A 21,797-nucleotide genomic window follows, 5' to 3' on the forward strand; every position below is an offset into this window, starting at 1 on the left:
CAACAAGAAAGGTGTCTGCAGTTTTGCTCACACATTAATTGCTCGAGATCAACTGGAGAAGTAAATAAACATGCTACCATTCCAATACAAACAAAAACAAACAAAAAAAATCCACTGAAATGTTAGGTCCTCTTTGTAATTTCAAGTGCCAGCAATTTTTGAAGAAGGAACTTATGGTATTAAAGGCTATAACTGAAGTGCAAGTGTAATCCTATAATTAAAGAATCTGCAAGCAATAACCAGACACTCTTACAAAAACTCCAAGATACAGCAAAGAAACACAACAGAATTAATTCTGAGTATTAGAGCTACAGCATGAAGTTGGTGTAGAAATGGAGATGACTTTGTCTAGCAAAAAAGATACAGGCCAGGCTGGCTGCTTAGCTCATGAAAATGCCTTTGAAAGGCTCTACACGAGGCAGAGTAGAGCCTTATTGTAAAACAGACCTGTAAAAATATAATTGAGAAAATGTTAATCACTTAAGATAAATTTAAACAAACTTAAATTTCTTTTATATTTTCCTTTGTAAAATCATACATATTAATTCACATTTTATAATTAAGGATGCAGTTGCTTGAAGCAAATTTCTAAAAGCTGTTCACCATAGCTTAAAATTTTTGTGATTTTATTTGTATGTATAGGAAATCAAATTTTTCTTAGATGGACTGGTAAACTTAAAATATGTACTTTCTATAATTTGTTATATATGTAACCATTTTATTGGAGCTTAAGCTCCAGTATATGAACACTGATTGGGCTTTTTACATTGTGCGAGGTCTGGCTGGGATGGAGTTAATTTTCTTCACAGCAGCCCGTATGGTGCTGTGTTTTGGATTTGTGATTAAAACAGTGTTGATAACACATCGATGTTTCAGCTATTGCTTACACAGTGCCAAGTCCTTCTCTGTTTCCCACTCTGTCACCCTGTCTTGTCCTGCCCCTCTTTGCTAAGTCGTGGGCAACGGGAGAGGTGCCTGAGGACTGGAGGAAAGCGAATGTCACTCCAGTCTTCAAAAAGGGCAGGAAGGAGGACCCGGGTAACTATAGACCGGTCAGCCTCACCTCCATCCCTGGAAAGGTGATGGAGCAACTTGTTCTTGGTGCTGTCTCTAGGCACATCAAGGATAGGGGGATCATTAGGGGCACTCAGCATGGCTTCACCAACGGGAAGTCTTGCTCAACCAACTTGATAGCCTTTTATGAGGATGTTACCCGGTGGATAGATGATGGTAAAGCTGTGGATGTGGTCTATCTCGATTTCAGTAAAGCGTTTGACACGGTCTCCCACAGCATCCTCGCAGCTAAACTGGGGAAGTGTGGTCTGGATGATCGGGTAGTGAGGTGGATTGTGAACTGGCTGAAGGAAAGAAGCCAGAGAGTAGTGGTCAGCGGGACAGAGTCCAGTTGGAGGTCTGTGTCTAGCGGAGTTCCGCAAGGGTCGGTTCTGGGACCAGTTCTATTCAATATATTCATTAATGACTTGGATGAGGGAATAGAGTGCGCTGTCAGCAAGTTTGCTGATGACACAAAACTGGGAGGAGTGGCTGAGATGCCGGAAGGCTGCGCAGCCATTCAGAGAGACCTGGACAGGCTGGAGAGTTGGGCGGGGAGAAATTTAATGAAATATAACAAGGGCAAGTGTAGAGTCCTGCATCTGGGCAAGAACAACCCCATGTACCAGTACAAGTTGGGGACAGAGCTGTTGGAGAGCAGCGTAGGGGAAAGGGACCTGGGGGTCCTAGTGGACAACAGGATGACCATGAGCCAGCAGTGTGCCCTTGTGGCCAAGAAGGCCAATGGCATCCTAGGGTGTATTAGAAGGGGTGTGGTCAGCAGGTCAAGAGAGGTTCTCCTCCCCCTCTACTCTGCCCTGGTGAGGCCGCATCTGGAGTATTGTGTCCAGTTCTGGGCCCCTCAGTTCAAGAAGGACAGGGAACTGCTAGAGAGAGTCCAGCGCAGAGCCACGAAGATGATTAAGGGAGTGGAACATCTCCCTTATGAGGAGAGGCTGAGGGAGCTGGGTCTCTTTAGCTTGGAGAAGAGGAGACTGAGGGGTGACCTCATTAATGTTTATAAATATGTAAAGGGCAAGTGTCAAGAGGATGGAGCCAGGCTCTTCTCAGTGACATCCCTTGACAGGACAAGGGGCAATGGGTGCAAGCTGGAGCACAGGAGGTTCCACTTAAATTTGAGGAAAAACTTCTTTACTGTAAGGGTGAGTGAACACTGGAACAGGCTGCCCAGAGAGGTGGTGGAGTCTCCTTCTCTGGAGACATTCAAAACCCGCCTGGACGCGTTCCTGTGTGATATGGTCTAGGCAATCCTGCCCCGGCAGGGGGATTGGACTAGATGATCTTTCGAGGTCCCTTCCAATCCCTAACATTCTGTGATTCTGTGATTCTGTGATTCTGTGATTCTGTGAAGTAGGCTGAGATGTGGGCAAGAAGCTGGGAGGACCCACAGCCAGGGCAGCTGACCAGAAGTGACCAAAGGGATATTCCACACCCATTCGATGTTGTGTTCAGCAATAAAAGCTGAAGGAAAGAAGGAGGAAGGAGGGACATTCGTGGTTATGGCATTTGCCTTCTGAAGTAACTGTTACGTGTGTTGACGCCCTCCTTTCCAGAAAGTGGTTAAAAATCTGCCTGCCAATGGGAAGCAGTGAATTAATTATTTTCATTTGTTTGTGCACTTTTGCCTCACCTATTACTCTATCTTGATCCACGAATATTCTTACCTTCCTTCTCTTTTCTCCCCATCCCATGGGACAGTGGAGTGAGTGAGCAACTGTGCAGGTGTTTGGCTTTTGGCTGTGGTGAACCCACCACTTAACCTGTAAACTCTTCAGGACTTTTTTTGCAGATCCATGGCAAATCCAATTTTTGTTATCTTACTACTTCATTAGTTAAGCATTGCTACTTTGGGGTTTAGTTTCATTATTACCAGAGGAAGTAAAAAAGATCAAAACCCTCTAGAGACAGAAAACAGGAAACTGAGCACAAAGGGCTCAGAGAAAGTAGTGTGTGGCAAATACCAAATCCAATGGAAAGAGGAAAACTAAGCAGATGGAAGACTTAACAGAGGAAACACATGAGAAAGATAAATTGCCAGTCTACAGGGAAGCTGAAGTTCTGCTGGTTAAGTTCTGGAGCTACAAACACATAAAGCTGTCAAGAAATACAGAGAACTTGGCCCATTACATCCTGGATCAATTGGCACTGGGGTAGCATGAACATTTAAGGCAAAGAAGAAAAATCTTCCCTGCTGCTATCTGATGTGAGCAAGCAATCATTCATAACTGGAACAACATGCTCAGGTCCACTTCCTCTCCTTCTTGCTTACCCAAATCTAGAACAAATGCTGCTGAGAAAAGCTGTGGGTTATCAGAAGAGAGCCACACTCCATGCTGGAAGGGTGATTTCTGCAATAGAGAGACCATGTGTGCACTGAAGGCTTGATTTACCCCATCTGAAGAGTTACATGATCTATTAATAAATCTGAGTTCTCATTAAGCACAGTACAGGCTGGAAAAAATGGCCAGGTGTGTAAAAGGGAAAAAAAAACCTTGAAAACCAAGAGGCAGTCAGTATAGGATGTTACACATTCTGTTGTCCCATATACGTCTGTATACTAGACTGTGTCTGTTCTGGTTGTATTTAAGTCCCACAGTTGCCTTATCATTTTGCATTATTTAGCCTCCAGGCCCCGAAGAAATAAAAAACAGTGCAAGACATTGGAAGTTCATATTTAGGAAATGGTAGTAAACTTAAAAAGAGTCCATGTCAATAGATATTATTTTGCAGTTCACTACCATAACAAAGTTCAGCAGTAAGAAAATTAATTCGATAACAGAGCAGGAGACAAAGCATGTTATAGCTTCATTTAAGTAGCGCCACTTTCAATTAAACAGCAAAAGAAAGGGGATAGTGAGCACCATGTGAATTTAGGTCAAACCAGATAATTATTTTTGTACACTTACAAATCCCAAAGAAAAGAACTTTGACACATGCTCTTAATGTTCTGTAACGGACAGAGTTTCATGTCCATCCACTGGCCATGCTTTAGAACCTTGCAGAGGTATCAGAACAAACACAAGAACAGCCCAGGACTAACACCAATAACAACCATGAAATTTAGAAACCATGTGTAAAGGTAGCCTTTGCAGCTAAGGCAAAAGAAGAAACTAGGCTTATATTATCTTGAAAACACTACAGTCTGTTCATATCAGAAGCTTATAAATGAACACTATTTCCTTAACTTTCTAATCAAAACCAGATATAAGAATAGGAAGTCAGTAACTGTCAGTGCCTAAAAAGCTGATGTGTCTTTCCAAATCTCTTCATCCTCCTTCTGTACCAGTCACATTATTTGCCCCAGCTCAGCTATCACCTAAGATTACAAACATGCCAATATAACTAGATACTGGAAGAAAGGTTCGTTTTTCTGCTTATCACAGGACTCAAATTGCTGCTGACAGACCTGGCCTAAGAAAATTTACTATACCTTTCCAGCATTGTTGACTGGAATATGATTTGGAAAGAAAACTATTTGCCTCTGGAAACAACTGCTGTGTTATGAAACTCTTGGACCACAGGCCAAGGCTGTCAGCACTGCCATTCACGCAACCTGGCCATCCATCACAAAGCACCGAACCAGCCCCTGGCACATAACAGAAGCTACCAGCCGCATTAGCCACCAGCGCCTCAGGCTGCAGTCACACTGTATAAACAAAATGCTCTTCACAAAGACAACCACAATAAAAATAACCCCTGAGTTCACATCAGGGCAATCAGGGTGCCTGGAGATCACAGTCCTTCCTCTTTTTGTTTGCCTTTTCTTTCTTTCCTCCAAAATAGTTTGAATGAAACCTGGTAACACTAGCTCTCAACAGCCTAAGTGCTGGCAACAAATCACATGGGCCTTAGCTGCTCTCTTAGCTCTACAGACCTTCTTGAGGCTCAAACCAATGCAGGAAGAAGGAGACACCACACACTTATGGCAGGAGACAACTCAGACACATTTGGATGTGGCAGCTAACTTCTAATTAGCCAGAGATACTAGTGGTAGTTTATGCACTTCAGAGCATCAAGGTGGTAACCTCCACAAGCCCAATTCAAACATAAGCCATGTGCAAGGCTCCTCAAAAAAGGGACAAATGGATGCAGCTCCAGAAATGGAGCCGTATCACATATACACTTAAGCAAATGTCCCCGTACTTCTCACCTCCTGCTTCTCACAATTGCTTCCTTCAGTCTGCTAAACTCATTGAGGGACCAAATGGTTGGGCACTGGGAGTTAGATTTGTCACTTAGTCCATCTTTCGAAGTGCTCTGATCTAGGCTAGAGAAGGAAAAGAGAACCGAGCATGTCATCCAGGAGAAATACTCTCCAGCTGCATGGACATAGTTTAAATGAGTTATACAACATAAGGCTTCCAAACTGAAGAATGCATATAAGCACAGGTTAGAGTACCCCTGAACGTCATGATGCCAGTGGTAGGTAGGCAGTCAGACAGAGTTTACTGCAAATCCTGAGGATGTGCTAATTTGGGGCCTATCTTTGCAGAGCAACTTCCACACATAAAAATCCCATCTCTGAAGCCATTTACGTACTTTTCCCTTCCACAGGAGGACAACGGTATCAGCAATTGCTCTTGCAAGACTGAAATAAGTACACAACATGAATAATACAACACATCAGAAACTCACTGGTATACATACTGACCTCTGCTATTTCAATGCTGGTGTCTATTGTAGATTTAATTAATTGAAGAAAAATTAACATGATAGAGAAAAAGATGAGAGCAGAATATAAGACAACACAGAAAAATCACAGTAGTTCAGTATTTAAAAGCATGGGATCAGCTCTCAAATTAAATTGAAATCAAGAGGAATTCACCTCTGTTAGTGATGTCAGCTCACATTAACAACATAGCTTCTCATAAAGCAGCTGACAAATATCTTCCTCACATATGAGTTTTGTCAAAGCTGTTCTGATAGGACAGACACTTTTATCGACTTCATTATTCAGTCGGTTCAACAGGGATTATCCACTAAAAATAAACCTTGTATGCAAAATTAAGAGAAAGGTATAAATAAAAAAAGGAGCTGAGATACTACATACCTGATAACTTCCAAAGATCTAGCGAGAGGAGAGCTTCTGAGTCAGAGTTTTGTAATTTTGTTAAATGTTTTGTGGAGATTATAATTAGCAATGTGTTCTTAGAACTAATTAAAAGCTAATTTTACAAGAAAATAAACCTTAGATCACCCTTTCCTATAGAAAAATAGCTTTGTTCCTCATGATATTTCCAAGTAAATACAGAATTTCTTTTTACAAAGAGAATTAATGTATCAAACCAAGATTTTCAAGAACTCTCAACAGTTTTAGGCAGTCTATTTGTAGGAGTTTATAACCTTTAAAAATGATCAATAAAAACTCAAGAATTTCTTGTTCACAATTAACAGTCCTCTATGAAAATTAAATTCAAAATGCACTGCAATTGGGCTAACACAATACCTGACAAGTACTCAGATCACTGCCTAACTAAAATATGGTACCAATCTCAGGAATACGTCTAACAGTTCTTAAAGTAAGTGTGCTCTTGTTTCTCTTCTCAAGCTAGACAGCATCCTTTGTACTTGACTGGCTAGCTATCAGGTTCTCATCCCTAAAAGGAGTAAATCTTTTGCTTTTCCTTCTGTTGACTAATACATATCTCAGTGTGAAGTGTGTTACATCAGAGGTGACCTTATCGCGGTCTACAACTACCTGAAGGGAGGTTGTAGTGAAGTGGGAGTCGGCCTCTTCTCCCGGGCAACTAGCGATAGAACAAGAGGACACAGCCTCAAGCGTCGCCAGGGGAGGTTCAGGTTGGACATTAGGAAGCATTTCTTCTCAGAAAGGGTCATTAGACATTGGAACGGGCTGCCCAGGGAGGTGGTGGAGTCACCATCTCCGGAGGTGTTTAAAAAAAGACTGGCCATGGCACTTAGTGCCATGGTCTAGTTGACATGGTGGTGTCAGGGCAATAGTTGGACTCGATGATCCCAGAGGTCTCTTCCTGATTGTTTCTGTGATTCTGTGATTCTGTGTGTAATTTCCCAGGTTACACATAAGAAGCTACTGTTATGGAAGTCCACTCTGTGTCTTTCCCTCCCAGAAGCAGGAAATCCTTTATTTATTGTAAGTGGTTCAATACAGTATGCATAAAGTGAGAAATAGCAGAACAAAGTAGAGTGGAGATGCAAAGAACTTCTGTTCCCCAGATGTGCCTTTTTTCATAAAACCTCTTGTTTGCAGACATGAAAGAGAATTTCATACTGTCTGTAATATTCCTTATGAGGAATTTTCATTTGCATAGTAATCAAGATTCAATCTGGGAGAAGAAAAGATAAAGAATGAAATTTCAACACTACCAATCAAATACAATTCTTCATTTTGCCATTGCTTTATAGTGCTAAGAAAAGATAAAGAGACTATCCTGAAAGTAAAAAAAAATGTTTAGATCAGCCCAGAAGAAGTACATATGGGGTAATATTAAACAGTGGCAAAAATAACTAACCCACCTGAGTATAATGTAATATAATACTTTATTTCACTTAGCAGAATGTCTTTGGTTAACTTGAACGTTAATATTCTGCAGAGGCAACCAATTAAAAGCCAAAATCCTCAAATGGGAACTTTGCAATTCCATCGCTGTACCCTCAGAAACAGTTATCTTAAACTCATCATACTGACAAAACAACTTACCTAAAAATAAGACCAAAGTTCCAGTTTCCTGAAAAGTTACCCTAAAAATGTACTGCATTTGCATCTTGTATACAAGGTAAGAGAGCCTGGAGTCCGGTGCCAATACCACTTCAGACAGACACAAAATATCCCGTTGAATTTGTTCCTGTGTGAGGCAGCAGTGCTCCCACTTGCAGGAGCACAAGGGACTGGGCAGCCCCTGGTAGCACCCTGACTCAGATGAGGCTGCCGCTCACACTGAAGCCTTGCGCAACCGGTGTGCAAGCTGATACCTCAGAAAACCAAGCTGCTTTTTCTTATTATTTGCCACTCTTGATTCCTGCAGGAATGCAAGATGCTGCTTCATATGTGCTACTTCTTAAAGGCAAGCTAGCCTCCCCTCTTCTCAACAATTCAGTAGAGGTGAGCTACTTCTCTAGGTACAAGATGAAAGGTGCTCTGCCACTGCACACGGCAAACGTTTCAACAGGCTGCCAGGCGACTGGGGCACAAGTGTTGAAGTCCTTGACTAGCTTGTACTAAAAACCTAAAAGCCTACCAATAAGCAAAAAAATCAGTGGAGTTCACAGGGGAGGAATGGTCTATAGTATCTTTGTTCCACAGAGAAATCACACTCTCCTGAGGAAGACCCACAGGTGCAGAAGCTGTTACCTGGCAAGGTGCCTCAGGTGGTGCGATGGCTTGTGCAGCTGCAGGAACTGTGGGGGAAGCAAGGCCATGCTGTCTGCTGACAGATATAGGAGCAGAACTGCAACACCTGATGCTTAAGAGAAGCACTTAAAGAGTGCAGGAAGTAGAGAGCATGGATTCAAAATTGCTGATTTTTGAGACATTTGGGGTATGACACTGAATCATGAGAATAAGAGGTGGAGGTTTCCTCATATTCAGTATGGACTCCTTAAAATGGCAGAAAAGAACCTATCTTACACTGGGGTTTGTTGTCCTAGTGTTACTTTCTACACCCAGAAAGCAGAAGGGGTGCTGTGCAGCACTAGTACAGTGTCTTCTTTGGCAGTCTTGCTGTGATCGATAATGACTTGGGGATACTATTCGCCTTTGTGCTACATGGCCTGTATGCCACATACCTGTCAATTAAAGTAGACTAGAGCTGAACAGCAAAGAAAAAACAATCAATATAATGGAAAGAGCAATATATCTAGCTGATGTATTTTGTATAACAGTACATTTAGAGAAAATGTAAAATTTTCAGATTAAGAGTCACAACAGTCATACTAGTTTTTGGAGATAAAAAGCATAACAACGAAGGTGAAAACTGACCTCTTAGTGCCAAACATGATGGTGTGGGCTTGTTTCACATTTATGAATGCACTGCTCTGCACAGGCTGTTTCTGTTGACCTGGATGAGGAGAGAAAGATTTTTAGATCAAGCAACTCAGGACCTTGATTTTAATATCCCGAACAGCAAGTACATCAGTAAACATCTTCCAGTGCAACTTCAGAGAATACCTGGCAATTTTATAGAAATACAAAGGTTAGTAAAACAATATAAAGGTTAACAAACAAAAGATAAAAGTTAAAAAACCTAACACCAAATCCTACTGGTAGGGCTTAAACCTGAGGTGGTTAGAGCAGTTACTCAACAAGAGAGTTAGGTATAATGCTGTGTGGTAGTGCAACAACTAAAGCCCTTGCCTCTGAAAGGGGAACTCATGTGCCCGAGTGAAATTCAGGTGTCTCAAAGCAACTAAACAAGATCTTCCTGAATTGCCAGTCTGAACACAGCTATATAAATTTACATCTTGATTGCATTCTGGTGCTCAATTTGTTGAATGACTACCTTAGTAAATAAGTCATTTTTCCAGAAAGAAATCATAAATATAAATAAGAAATTTCCTGGAGTGGGCCTACTAAGTATGGACCTCAGGAAATGTTATTATTTGAACAAAAAGAAATTTCAACCTTTATATATATAAAAAAAAAAAAGAAAGAAAATATAGAATAATATAATAATTAGGTCAGGAGGAACTGCCCAGTCCAAGCCTCAGCTCAAAGCAGGTGTAATCAAATGAGGTTGCTCAGGGATATGTCCAGTCTCCTCTTGGCCATCTCTTCTTAAGGCCGACTTGATCCAGGTCTCTTGGCCTCATGTTGTACGCCATTTGCTACAGCCCCCTGACCACCTCATTTGGTCTCCATAAAATAGACCATCCTTCTTGTTCTGGGGAGCCCAAAACTGGACATGGTACTCCACAGTCAGTCTCACAAATGCCAAATAGAGGGGAAGGGTCTTTCTCTGACCTGCTGGCTACACTCTTGCCCATGCAGCCAAGGGATGCAGGTGACTTTCTTTGCTGTAAGGGCACACTGCTGGATCACGCTCAAATCACTGTTCAGTAGGCCCCCCTTTCTGCAGCATTGCTTCCCAGGCTGTTGTTCCCCAGTTCATCCTTTTGCACAGAGTTATTCCATCCCATGGGCAAGACCTTGCATTTGCTTTTGCTGAACTTTGAGAGGTTCCCGTCAGCCCACTTCTTGAGCCTGCTCAGGTACCCCTGAATAGCAGCACTGCCCTCCAGCACACTGACTGCTGCCTGCAATTTGATATCATCCACAAACTTACTGAGACTGCACTCTATCCCATCACTGATGTCATTAATGAAGATACTAAACTGTGTTGGTCCCAGTATTGAACCCAGAGGGACCTCACTAGTCACTAGCTGGGTGTGACACTTGCTGTTTTTCACTCATCAAGAACCTCCCCTGGTTGCCATGACTTTTCAAAGATGAGAGCAGCCTCGCAACATCAGCCAGCTCCTTCAACACCCTTGAGCACATCCCATCTGGTCCTGTGGACTTGTGTACATCCAAGTGGGCTAAGTGATCCCTAACACTGTCTTCCTCTACCGCAGGTACTGCTTCACTCTGCTAGGAGGCTCAGGCATCTGGGAGGCCTGAGGACAAATCTTTCCAGCAAAATTCAAGGCAAAAAAGGCATTGAGTACTTCAGCCTTTCTTCCACATGGCCACACTGAGCAATGGGCCCATGCTCCTCTTGTTTCCCTTTTGCTGCCAATGTACATACAGAAACCTTTCTCGTTGCCCTTCACCTCCTTGGCTAGTTTCCATTCCAACTGAGCTTTGGGTGTCCTGACTGTATTCCCACATGTTCCTACATTTCCCACGTTCACCCGCAAGTAGCCTGCCCCTGCTTCCACTGTCTGTGTCCTTCCTTTCTGTGTTTGAGCCCGGTCAGCATTCAGGCCACTCCTTTACACAGACCCCCTCCTCCTGGCTTGCCCACCTGATCTTATCACTGGTCTCTGAAAAGCCTGTATTTATCCACTACAGTACTGCAGTCATGAGGGCTGTCCCGCCATTTACCTGTAATCCCAATATGATCACAGTGCTGCAACTGTGCGTGAACTACTAATTCCTCCCACATGTTGCCATTCTCTGTGCATTTGGTGAGGTGGAGCAGGAACCCCCCTTCTGTTGCTCAAAGTCATTAGCTTTCCCCCTGTCTTGAGAGCCACCCTCCACTACTTCTTCACCCATAGTCTGCATCTGTCTCTCCTTCCTCATTTTGCATGGCTCAGGCTTTTATCTTTGCGGAGTTTCTGCAAAGGCCCCAGGTATCTCTTCCTCACTTCTCTGGTGGTGCATGGTTTGCTCATTGTTTCTGCAGCTCCTTCCCCATGCAAGTCAGCACCCCACTCAGTGTGCCTGTCCCCAGGAGAAGCCCCTGTTGCCCAGCCCCAGGAGCTCTGCAGCTCCACACCAGGCTAGCAGGAGCCTCCCTCAATGTGCCATCTGGGTCAAGGCCTCCAACATGCCAAGGACATTAGGACCAGTCAGTGCCAGGGAACATGCACTGTGGGGTGTTGAGACCATCACTGCACATCCTGCAAGCTACCCCAAGCAAGTTTAAGCAGAGATCCTCTGTGTCGCTGCGGTGCTAATGGCTGTGACAAGGGCATCGCTGCTGCTCCCCACAAGCCTGGCCCTCCCAAAGCAGGAGTCGGCCATTCTCAGCAGCAGCCTGGATGAGAAGGTGCCAGAAGCAGCTCCCAGCAGAACTGGAAACAGAGACTCAAACTGCTGCACCAACTCAGAAGAGCAACCATGAAGAGCAGCCCGGGCAGCGCTCTGGGTGCCCTGCACACTCCCAGCCCCACAAACTGAGTCCCTTTTGCAGCCCCGGTTCATAGTCCTCCAGTCCTTCACTGCCTAAGGAGCAGCTAAATAGCAACTGCAAAGCACAGGCAGGCACCAGCCCCTCCAGCTCCAGGCTTCCTCCACCAAGTCCCTTCCCACCAGCCTGCAATGGCTCGGGACCTCAGTTCACTTCCCTTGTGAATGCAATCACACACGCCCACTGCCCTCACAGCATGTAATCCTGATGCTACTGAAACCTTTCTGCCCTACGTCCAAATGTTCAATTCAAAGCAAAAAGATATAGCTTAGAAATTAAAAAAATCTATCCAAGTTTAGTTGATTTTTTAAAATGTAAACGTGCAATCTAAATACAAATGTTTTGCTCATCAGGAAGAAGCTGTGATTACATGATCTTGACTGACAGGAGGATTTTTGTCTACAAACTCCCATCTAAATTTGTAAGATGCTCAAGGGGACTTCACATCTCCATGTCACACCAGATAAAATGACACCAGATAAAATGTTTCATTACCTCCAGGCGAGGAAGTGGTATTTTCACAGCACCATATTTCATTATGGGTTTGGGCAGTGACATTTTTGTCTCAATTTACCAGTTGCTCTTAAAGCATTTTCTTTTTTGTTTTGTGTAGGGTTTTGTTGGGTTTAATTCATGTGTCTCCTTCACTTGTACAGCTACAAAGAGTCAAAGGGAACCTCCCTCTTCCTTTCCATGCCCTCTTGTTCCAAAATCAGAGCCTTGCAGCTGGGCAAGCAGCACAAATATCATCAACCTGTAGTACATTTTCCTTCCCATGCAATTATTCCCCCTGCCACTCACTAACATCAGTTTCTTTACAATGAGAGCATAACAAATGCATGCTTCAAGTCAGCTGTCTTGACTGTGAATTTCTAAAGCCTGCAAGTAAGCCAAGTGTCCACTCCAATTGAAAGTCAATGGATTTGGTGCATGCACATTCCCTGCATGTCTTGGGAAATCACACTCCAGTTCCCTATTTATGACTGTCAGGCTAACTGGGAGCCTAAGCCATGCCTACACTGTCAGATGCGCAGCTCAGAGATGGAACATGGATGAGACTAAGGAGTGCAAATCAGCCTCTGCCCCAGTGCACACATTACATATCTCAAGCCACTTAGATAGCTGACTATACAATGTGGAGCCTACATCTGTAAATGCACTATAAAGATCTGAGTCAGGCGTTCCTTTTCTCTTAGAAGTAGCAAGGTTCAAGCTCCTTAATTTAATTTTCAGAAGTATTTAGGTTGTGACCTGGAAGTCCAGGTCCCGTATTTGAAAATGACAGTCACTTAAGATCCCAGGAGCATTGGTGGAACTTTGACACTGAAAATTTTAACCCCAGTTTATTCAATCATTTGGTGATCATCTCTATTCCCACTAAACAGCACTATTCACAAGCATTTATTATATTTTAAGCATCTTACATTAGCAGATAAGAATGCTTTTATGTTTGTAACAATTTTAACTAAAGGGCTCTGATGCTTTCTGACTCTTCTTGGATATAAAAAATAATGTTAGTGATGACATAAGGTACTGCAGTTTCTCAGAAAACAGAACAAGCTATTTGAGGAAAACCAACAGGTATAAAACTGCTGAGTAGCTGAAGCATCCTCCCTTGAAGGTGACGGGTGCAAAAGTCTTGGGTATCTTGCCACTTATGTCAGCAGAAACTTTGCTGGCATCATCACCTTCCTTTTCCTTGAGGCACAGCTATCTCCTTTTTCAGAAAAGACGACTGATACAGTCACCAAATATATTAAACAAAACATTAATTTGGACTTTGGACATTTTTTCCCTTGCACAGAAAGTTTTTGCACAGAAATGTTTCCCATAGCATTTCACTGGCTTAGCAAGGGTAACTGTGCCTTTCAGCTGTACCTCACCCCTCTCCGGTGGAAGGTACTGTCCCCAGGGCAAAGTGGCAGAACAGCCTGAGAGAACTGTCCTCCTCTCTTCTAGACAGCCACATCAAACTGCTAAGACAGGTTGTTTAAAGTAAGCAGACTCACTTTGCACTGGAGCAGATGAGAAATACCATTTATCTGCTTGGAGAGAAATTCTGAAGGCTACGACTTCCAAAATGAGACACTTGTTAGCAGCAATAGTGATTTCTAAAATGATGTCTTAAAGATGCCATTTTATACAGTAAAACTGGCATAAAAACTCAGTAAACCTCTTCATTTACACCAGATATATTTAAGCATAATATACTGAGATTCACACTGACTGCTCAAACCCATGCAAATCTGAGGACAAGTATCAAGAACAAAAATATTTTCTGTTAAGAAATGATTGTATTATAGTGATAAATATGGTATAAAATGTTCATACAGAATTACAAAGGAAGATATTTGTCAATGACCTGGAGGAGGCAACGGACTGCACTGTCATAAAGTTTGCAGATCGCACCAAATTAACAGAGACCACTTGATATGCTTAAGGGCAGGACTGTCATCCAGAGAGACTTGGGCAGGCTGGAGGGATGAGCTGACAGGGACCTTATGAAATTCAGCAAGGACAAAAATACAAAGCCCTGTACTTGGGAAAGAAGAAACTCTTGCAATGGCATAGGATGGGGTGCTGCCTGTCTGGGGGCAGCAAGCTGAGCCGGAGCCAGCAGCACGCCCTGGCAGCAGAGATGGACAACAGCATCCCAGGCTTTAGTAGCAGGAGCATGGCCAGCAGATAGAGGGAAGGGATCATCCCCCCTTTACTCAGGGATCATCACACCATTCCTGAAATACTGCATCCAGTTCTGCACCCTCCCCTCCATGCAAGAAGGACACTGATAAACTGGAGCAAGTTCAGCACAGGGCCTCCAGCCTGGTCAGGCTGGAGCACTTGCCCCGTGAGGAGAGGCTGGGGGTGCTAGGATGCTTCAGCCTGGAGAAGGGGTGGCTTCAGGGGACATAATGGCTCCTTCCAGTACCAACACGGAGGTTATCAAGAAGATGGAGGCAGGCTCTTCGCAGTGATGCATGGCAGTACTTTCACCATGAGCACAGTTGAGCAGTGGGCCACACTGCCCAGAGAGGTTGTGCAGTCTCCCTCCTTTGAGTTTTTCAAAACCCACCTGAATAAAGCCCTGAGCAACCTGGACTGATCTCACAGCTGACCTTGCTTTGAGTAGGAAGATGGACTAGATCCCTTCTGAGGCCCCCTCCAAATTGAGTTATCCTGTGATCTATGAGTCTGTATATAAAGAAGGAAATAATAGAAGGCGAAGTGAAATCATAGTTGAAGTTGGAATAATTAAAATATAATGCTGGTACAAGTATGATGACAGGATGACTACAGATGATTTTTTGTTTTAAGGAAACAGCAAGAAAAGAACACGCTAAAATTTCTGTTCTGAAAGGTTAGAAAAACAAATTATATTAAATTCTTCTCAGAAGAGCTAGATTCAGCATATTTACATACAGGACTAAAAGCAGCAAACAGGAACAAAATATATCAAAATATAAATCTGACTTAGTTGAGTTGAAAGATATTGAAAGCTAGGAGAGGGCAATAAGCAGATGAGGCAAGACCTGAGAAATTAAACACTACTATGCACAGTAAGCCTTGAAAAATAAGAGCCGAACAAAATATCTTCCATAGGCAATGGGAAATACTCAGTCACAAAAGAGCAACCAAATCCAAAGATTTTGAAAATTGTTACCATTGAAATAAAAAGAACTATACACAGAATCTTACCAGTTCAAAAGAAATAACCCAAAGAATGCAAAGGGAGTGACTCTAGTACCCACACCACTGGGGACACTTGGAATACAGAAGTTCATTAGCAGCATCACTATTCTACAGGTTATTTTGCAGAAGCCAACAAGTGAGGAAGAAAAATATAAAAAAAAGAAAAAAAGAGAGTGAACTCTAGTTCAGTACTTAGGCAAGTAAAAAATGAACACGGATTTACACAGAACAGGTCATGCTTACTTAAGTTACAGTATGATGAAGTGACAATGAGAGCTAATGGGGATGAAACAATTTTTGCAGTTCAGGAAAGCTTTGATATACTGCCACATTAAAGACAATATGTGATGGCTTTTGATATAAGTACTACAGTTGCAGTAAAATGGAAAAGAAAATTTTAAGAAAGACTTGGCAGTCAGTTAATTCAGGCTATCTCTGGAAAAAGACTGCTGAGAAACAAATCAACAGACAAGCAAAGCATGAAGTTAACTAGAAATATTCCTAACTCTATCCTTGCCGCAAAGCAATCACTCAGTGGAAACAAAATTTCTCCATTTACCAAAACCAGTTTCTGCTGTACTTCAGTAATCATAATCACTTTAAAAAAAAAAAAATCACTAATAATGTAAAAGAATCTAAGGCTCTTAAACATTATTCAAACCTCACAAGCATGTCGTGAAGTACCCATAAAATATCTAACAAATACACTGCTCCAAAGTTCTTTATACTTGCAGCCCAAAGGCAGGGCCTCTTTGTTGATGGGCCCCTCCAAAAGACTGCAATACTACCCAAGCACCTCCCTGTACTCAGCTAAATCACCCACTAACCACATTACATTTATTTTGCTAAACTGTACTTTAATACATTTGAGGCCTTTTGAGCAATTCCACCCAATGCCATCAGAAATTAAAACAAAGTAATCTTGGTATTCAGTGTGTCTCAATGACAAAGCATTAAACCTAAATACCATACTGTATTAAAAGCTACTGATTTGCTGGCGCTTAGAAAAATACATTCTGGTAAACTCAACAACACCCTTAGAGTTACCAAAAGATGAAAAAAAAAACCACAGAAGAAAAGGATAAGATCATCTACAACACAACACTTTTGGTAGGTCAGTGCTTTTCTCCTGCCCTCTCGAAAAAGCTGGCTTTTTCCTGTAGATGTTTGCCCTCTTCCACGCTTGAGGAACTGTACAGACTGTTTTAATCTAACAGTCTGAGCTGCTGAGAGTAAAAGGAGCTGGGTAATACGCAGATACATCCGAAACATATAAAGCAAGAAAATACCATCTGAATTTTCAAGTACTTTACACAGCAGTGTAAAAAAAACTAAGGCACAAGGTAATATGAGAAACGGCTTTACAGCAAGTAGCCCTCTGCAGTATAGAGGTTACTTAGGTAGGATCACAACCTCTTCCCAAAAGCTATGCTTCAAAAAACACAAGCCATGTCTAGTCAAAGACACTGGGATCATAGAGGGTTAACCAGAAGAAATGCAATGGCCCGTGGATACAAACAGTGAGATTACTCCTGGCCTTAAGCTCTGTGAAACCGCCTCAGATCACTTATTTCAGCGTTTTTAGTATATTGCACAACCATTTAAAAATGAAAATAAATAGTTTCTTCAAACCTTTAAGAAAAATGCAACACATTTATTCCCTATGTAGTCTAGCTTGATGTTTTTTCTGTTTTGCTTAATTACCTCCACACCTGAAGGAAGGACACCTTAAAATTCAAATAAACAATTAAAGGTTTAGTTTGGCAGCTCTTGGACATAACTCATTAGTGGCTTCTTAGGCAACTAAATGATAAATAAAAATAAATGAGCCAATAAAATGAAGTCCTATTCAAATAGAGAAAACCAAAATGTAGTTACTAATGCAAAGACTGATTTAGCTGAAATGTAAATGAAATCTTTAACAGTAATTCTTATGCAGTGAAATAAACCCGACTGCCATCTGTTGTTGATCAAAGGTCAGTTCAGTACCAAGAGTTTAATAAATAATTCATTTTGCCTACTGTAAATCGTGAGGGCAGCCAGCATCATGGCCATTCAGAAGTATTAATTCTGTATTTTTTCATTAATATGTTTTTTTTCTGATATCTGAAGGGAAAGTATTTTAGAAATACAGAAATTAACTTCGTATATTGACTATGGTGATTATTTCATCTGTCAACAGTCTTTTACAGCAACTATATGGTTGCCAAAGATCTAGTACTATTGTCTGTTATGATTACATTTGTAATCCTGTTAATTTACTCTTCTTACACTTCCAGTTTTTTCTTTGCAAATTAATTAAATTATGACTGCTGTATGCTCTTCATTTGAATCATACAGTTTCCATAGCAGATATTTTCTTCTTCCAAAATGAAGCTAAATATTTCTGGTTTTAAGACAACAACAACAACAAGAAGTTACCAGTTTGCCTCCTCAGCCCAGTCACAGCTCAGGTGACCTCATCTGATAATTTTTCTTTCATCCTTTGTTTTTAAACCCCCATCTTTCATTCTTCAAAATAATACAGTCACCAAAACCTCACCATATCCTTCATTTCCATTTGCTTCCTTTCATTGCTCTTCCTTTTTTACGTCATACAACACCACATATGAATCTTTCTCAGGTCATAGCTAAGTGTAGCTTCTGCCACAAAATCCGCATAGTATATACAATGAGGTGATGTAGGTGTGCTCTGTCACCCATTCCCTGTTAGATCATCCACCTTTGCCTGTAGGTAATTCAAGGCAAATCCTGCCTACTGTAGTAGGAGGGAAAAAGTTTCTTAGCATGCCTTCTGTGAGCATGCTAAAGAAATGTATTGATTTTTAAATAGACAGTACTGTGTCCAGCTCTGGGGCCCCCAACATAAGGAGGACATGGAGCTGCTGGAGCAAGTCCAGAGGAGGGCCACAAAGATGATCACAGGGCTGGAGCACTTCTCCTGTGAAGAGGCTGAGAGAGTTGGGGCTCTTCAGCCTGGAGAAGAAAAGGCTCCGGGGAAACCTTCTAGCAGCCTTCCAGTACCTGAAGGGGAAAAGTACCTACAGGAAAGCTGGAGAGGAACTTTTTACAAGGGCATGTAGTGATAGGACAAGGGGTAATGGTTTTAAACTGCAAGAGGGTAGATTTAGATTAGACATTAGGAAGAAATTCTTTCCTGTGAGGGTGGTGAGACACTGGAACAGGTTGCCCAGAGAAGCTGTGGATGCTCCCTCCCTGGCAGTGTTCAAGGCCAGGTTGGATGGGGCTTTGAGCAACCGGGTCTAGTGGAAAGGTGTCCCTGCCTGTGGCAGGGGCATTGGAACTAGACGATCTATAAGGCCTCTTCCAACCGAAACCATTCTATGATTCTATGAAATAAAAGCACATCTGAACCCACTTTCCCCCGCCCCTTCCTTCTTCCCAGGCTCAACTTCACTCCTGACTCTTCTACATCCCCTCTCAGGCAGCGCAAGGGATAGGCAATGGGGGTTGTGATCAGCCTGTAACACTTCATCCTGCCACTCCTTCCTCCTCATGCTGTTCCCCTGCTCCAGCATGGGGTCCCTCCCAGGGGATCCCATCCTTCATGAGCTGTTCCAATGTGGGTCCCCTCCATGTGCTCCAGTTCTTCAAGAACTGCGCCAGCGTGGGTGCTTTCTACAAGGTAATGGACTGCTCCAGCATGGGTCCCCCACAGGATCACAGGTCCTGCCAGAAGACCTGCTCCAGTGTGGGCTCCTCTTTGCGGGCCACAGCACCTGCCAGTAGCCTGCTCCTGCACAGGCTCTCCACAGGCTGCAGTTTCTTTCAAGGCTATATACCTGCTGTGATGTGGGTTTCTCCATGGGCTGCAGGGTGGATATCTGCTCCACCGTGGTCCTCCATGGGCTGCAGGGGGACAACGTGCTTCCCTATGGTCTTCTCCACAGTCTGCAAAGAATCTCCGCCCTGGCACCTGGAGCACCTCCTCCCCCTCCTTCTTCACTGATCTTGGTCTCTGCAGAGTTGTTTCCCTCTTCTTTTTTTCTCCCTCACTTCTCTATCACAGCTGCCACGCAGCTTTATTCACCCTTCCTTAAATATGTTATCACAGAGGTGCCACCGGCATCACTGATGGGCTCAGCTTTGTCCAAAGGCTGGTCAGTCTTGGAGCCATCTGGAACTGGCTCTGTCAGACAGGGGGACAGCTCCTGATGTCTCCTCACAGAAGCCATCCCTGCAGCCCCCCTGCTATCAAAACCTTCACGTAAACCCAACACAACAGTCTCACTTCTGTCTGACTACAAGCCATTTGAGAAACTGTGTATCAGATTTCTATATATCATTTGCTAATGCTGAAGACAAAATATACCATAGTCATGTAATTTACAGCAGCAGAGGGAGGACTGCAGGAATCATAAGTAATTCCACAGAAACAGAGATGTAGAAATAAAACAACTCCTGTGACCAAAGCAGATGAATTGCTCTCTGTCCTGTACTCTTTTGCACTATTATGAAATGTAGTGGTACTGTAAGCTCAGTTCAGTATTTCACAAGCATTGTATTTCTTAACAGACAAAAGCCCTCTCTCCTCAGAATAAAACAATGTCAGCTAAATGTGATCAACGACAGGGAACACAATTATACAGACCTGAGTCTTTAGTCAGCCAAAACACAGACAGAAACCTTTGGAAGATGAAGTGGAGATGAGCTTTGGCTGTAGTTATCTGGACTAATTCAAAAGGGAGTAAAGTGAGTACAACTCGGATAAACAAAGCAGAATATGTCATGCACACAAGTTCATTAGCCATCATCATAAAAACAGGCATTACAACTTTTTTTTGTACCTGATTACAGATGCTACAGACAACAGCAGTAGTAGATTCATCTTAAAAATATATGGATTCTGTTTTTCACACTTTGACTTTTATACTAATGCTGTGATACTGATTTTCATTTTACCTACAGTTCCAATGATAATTACTTATATCTAAAGATGTCACTTGAGTGTACAAGAGGATATAAAACAGTAATTTCAATATACCAATTTCTTATTAAATAGGCACTCAAGCACTTTCACTTAATCTAGTCTATGATATTCAAAAGGAAGAAAATAAAAAGAGAAGGACATTTACTCAATACAATGTGAAGGGTATTTATGCTTAGTCATTAGCTGGTTGAAGAATATAGCCCAAGATACGACAATGCAGATTTTCCTGACTATTACAAATGCCTCTTCTCAGACATTGCACTTACTAAAAGCCTCCCCTTATCAACTGGCATGTCTACCTATTTATTCCCGTATTATCAGCACCAAAAAACTCCTTTCATTCATAATCACTGTGGTTGTCCCACTGCCATTCATTTAATGACATTAATGGTTTTTATCCTATCTTTTGAAAGCCACAAATATAAAAATGACAGTATAAAATATTTACAATACCTTATTTTCCTTTCACAATTTATATATATCCATTTTTGCTATGTTTCCCACTTCTGCTCCTTTTCAAGAAGAAAGCTGACTATACAGTGAACTTCCTCAGCTGGAATCAGATCTAAGAGTGCTGCAGACTATAGACTGTGCCACTCTCAAACCTTTTGGGCCAGATCTGTATGAACCGGTGAACAGGTGTTTTAGATCAAAGGTTACACTTCCAGTTTTGTAAATAACTAAAGTATTCCACTTGGCACTATGCAGCTTTTATCCCACCAAGCACAGCTGAAGCTAAGGTAGATTTACCATAACAGAAAAGGCTCGGACGTGACTGTGGCCCCTACAGATGATTGTTCATTAGTTTCTCTCCCCCAGTCCTATTCTGAAGAATGCTGGCTGCAGTCACATTGTGCCCTTCCACTTCTGAAGACCAGTAGACCAAGTCCTACTGTTTTCCTTTCCAAGCAGAACCGAATTCATGGTAAGTTGGGAAGTTACAAAATTAATGCTCACAGAAGAAACAATTCTTAGAAGACACATTAAATTATTTTACAAAGTCAGCAAAAATAATTTTTTAGACTAAAGACATCCAAAGATGTCGTGCTGAACTGTGTTAAGGCTGTGCTTGGCAGACAGATGGAACAAAGAATCAGCAGATCACAGGGGTGTCAGAAATTTAGTGAACACAGAAGAGGGCTAAAAGTAATCAGGAGACTACTTACTTTATACTCTTTGCCCAAAGCAAAACGAGATGTATTTAAGCCATTTCTAATATATATTTACCTAACCATAACCCGTTCTTAAAA

The 21,797-nt window shown here is 42.3% G+C and overlaps 1 protein-coding gene across 5 annotated transcripts in view; it reads right to left on the reverse strand.

The window, feature by feature from the left end:
* The window catches only part of OXR1 (oxidation resistance 1), a 327,657-nt gene that overhangs the window by 269,592 nt on the left and 36,268 nt on the right, over positions 1–21,797 (reverse strand). For 3 of the 5 annotated variants that reach the window (XM_068397283.1, XM_068397280.1, XM_068397276.1), the window contains exon 1: positions 9,032–9,075. Coding sequence is in view for 1 of the 5 variants with exons in the window: in XM_068397278.1 (XP_068253379.1) it covers positions 9,032–9,048 (17 nt within the window). In the remaining 4 variants the exon portion in view is untranslated. Of the gene's footprint in view, positions 1–9,031; positions 9,111–21,797 lie in introns of those variants that run through there. The other 2 variants (XM_068397278.1, XM_068397282.1) reach the window with 2 other exon arrangements.

Source organism: Nyctibius grandis, chromosome 3 (genome assembly GCF_013368605.1).
Source record: "Nyctibius grandis isolate bNycGra1 chromosome 3, bNycGra1.pri, whole genome shotgun sequence".
Classification (NCBI taxonomy): domain Eukaryota; kingdom Metazoa; phylum Chordata; class Aves; order Nyctibiiformes; family Nyctibiidae; genus Nyctibius; species Nyctibius grandis.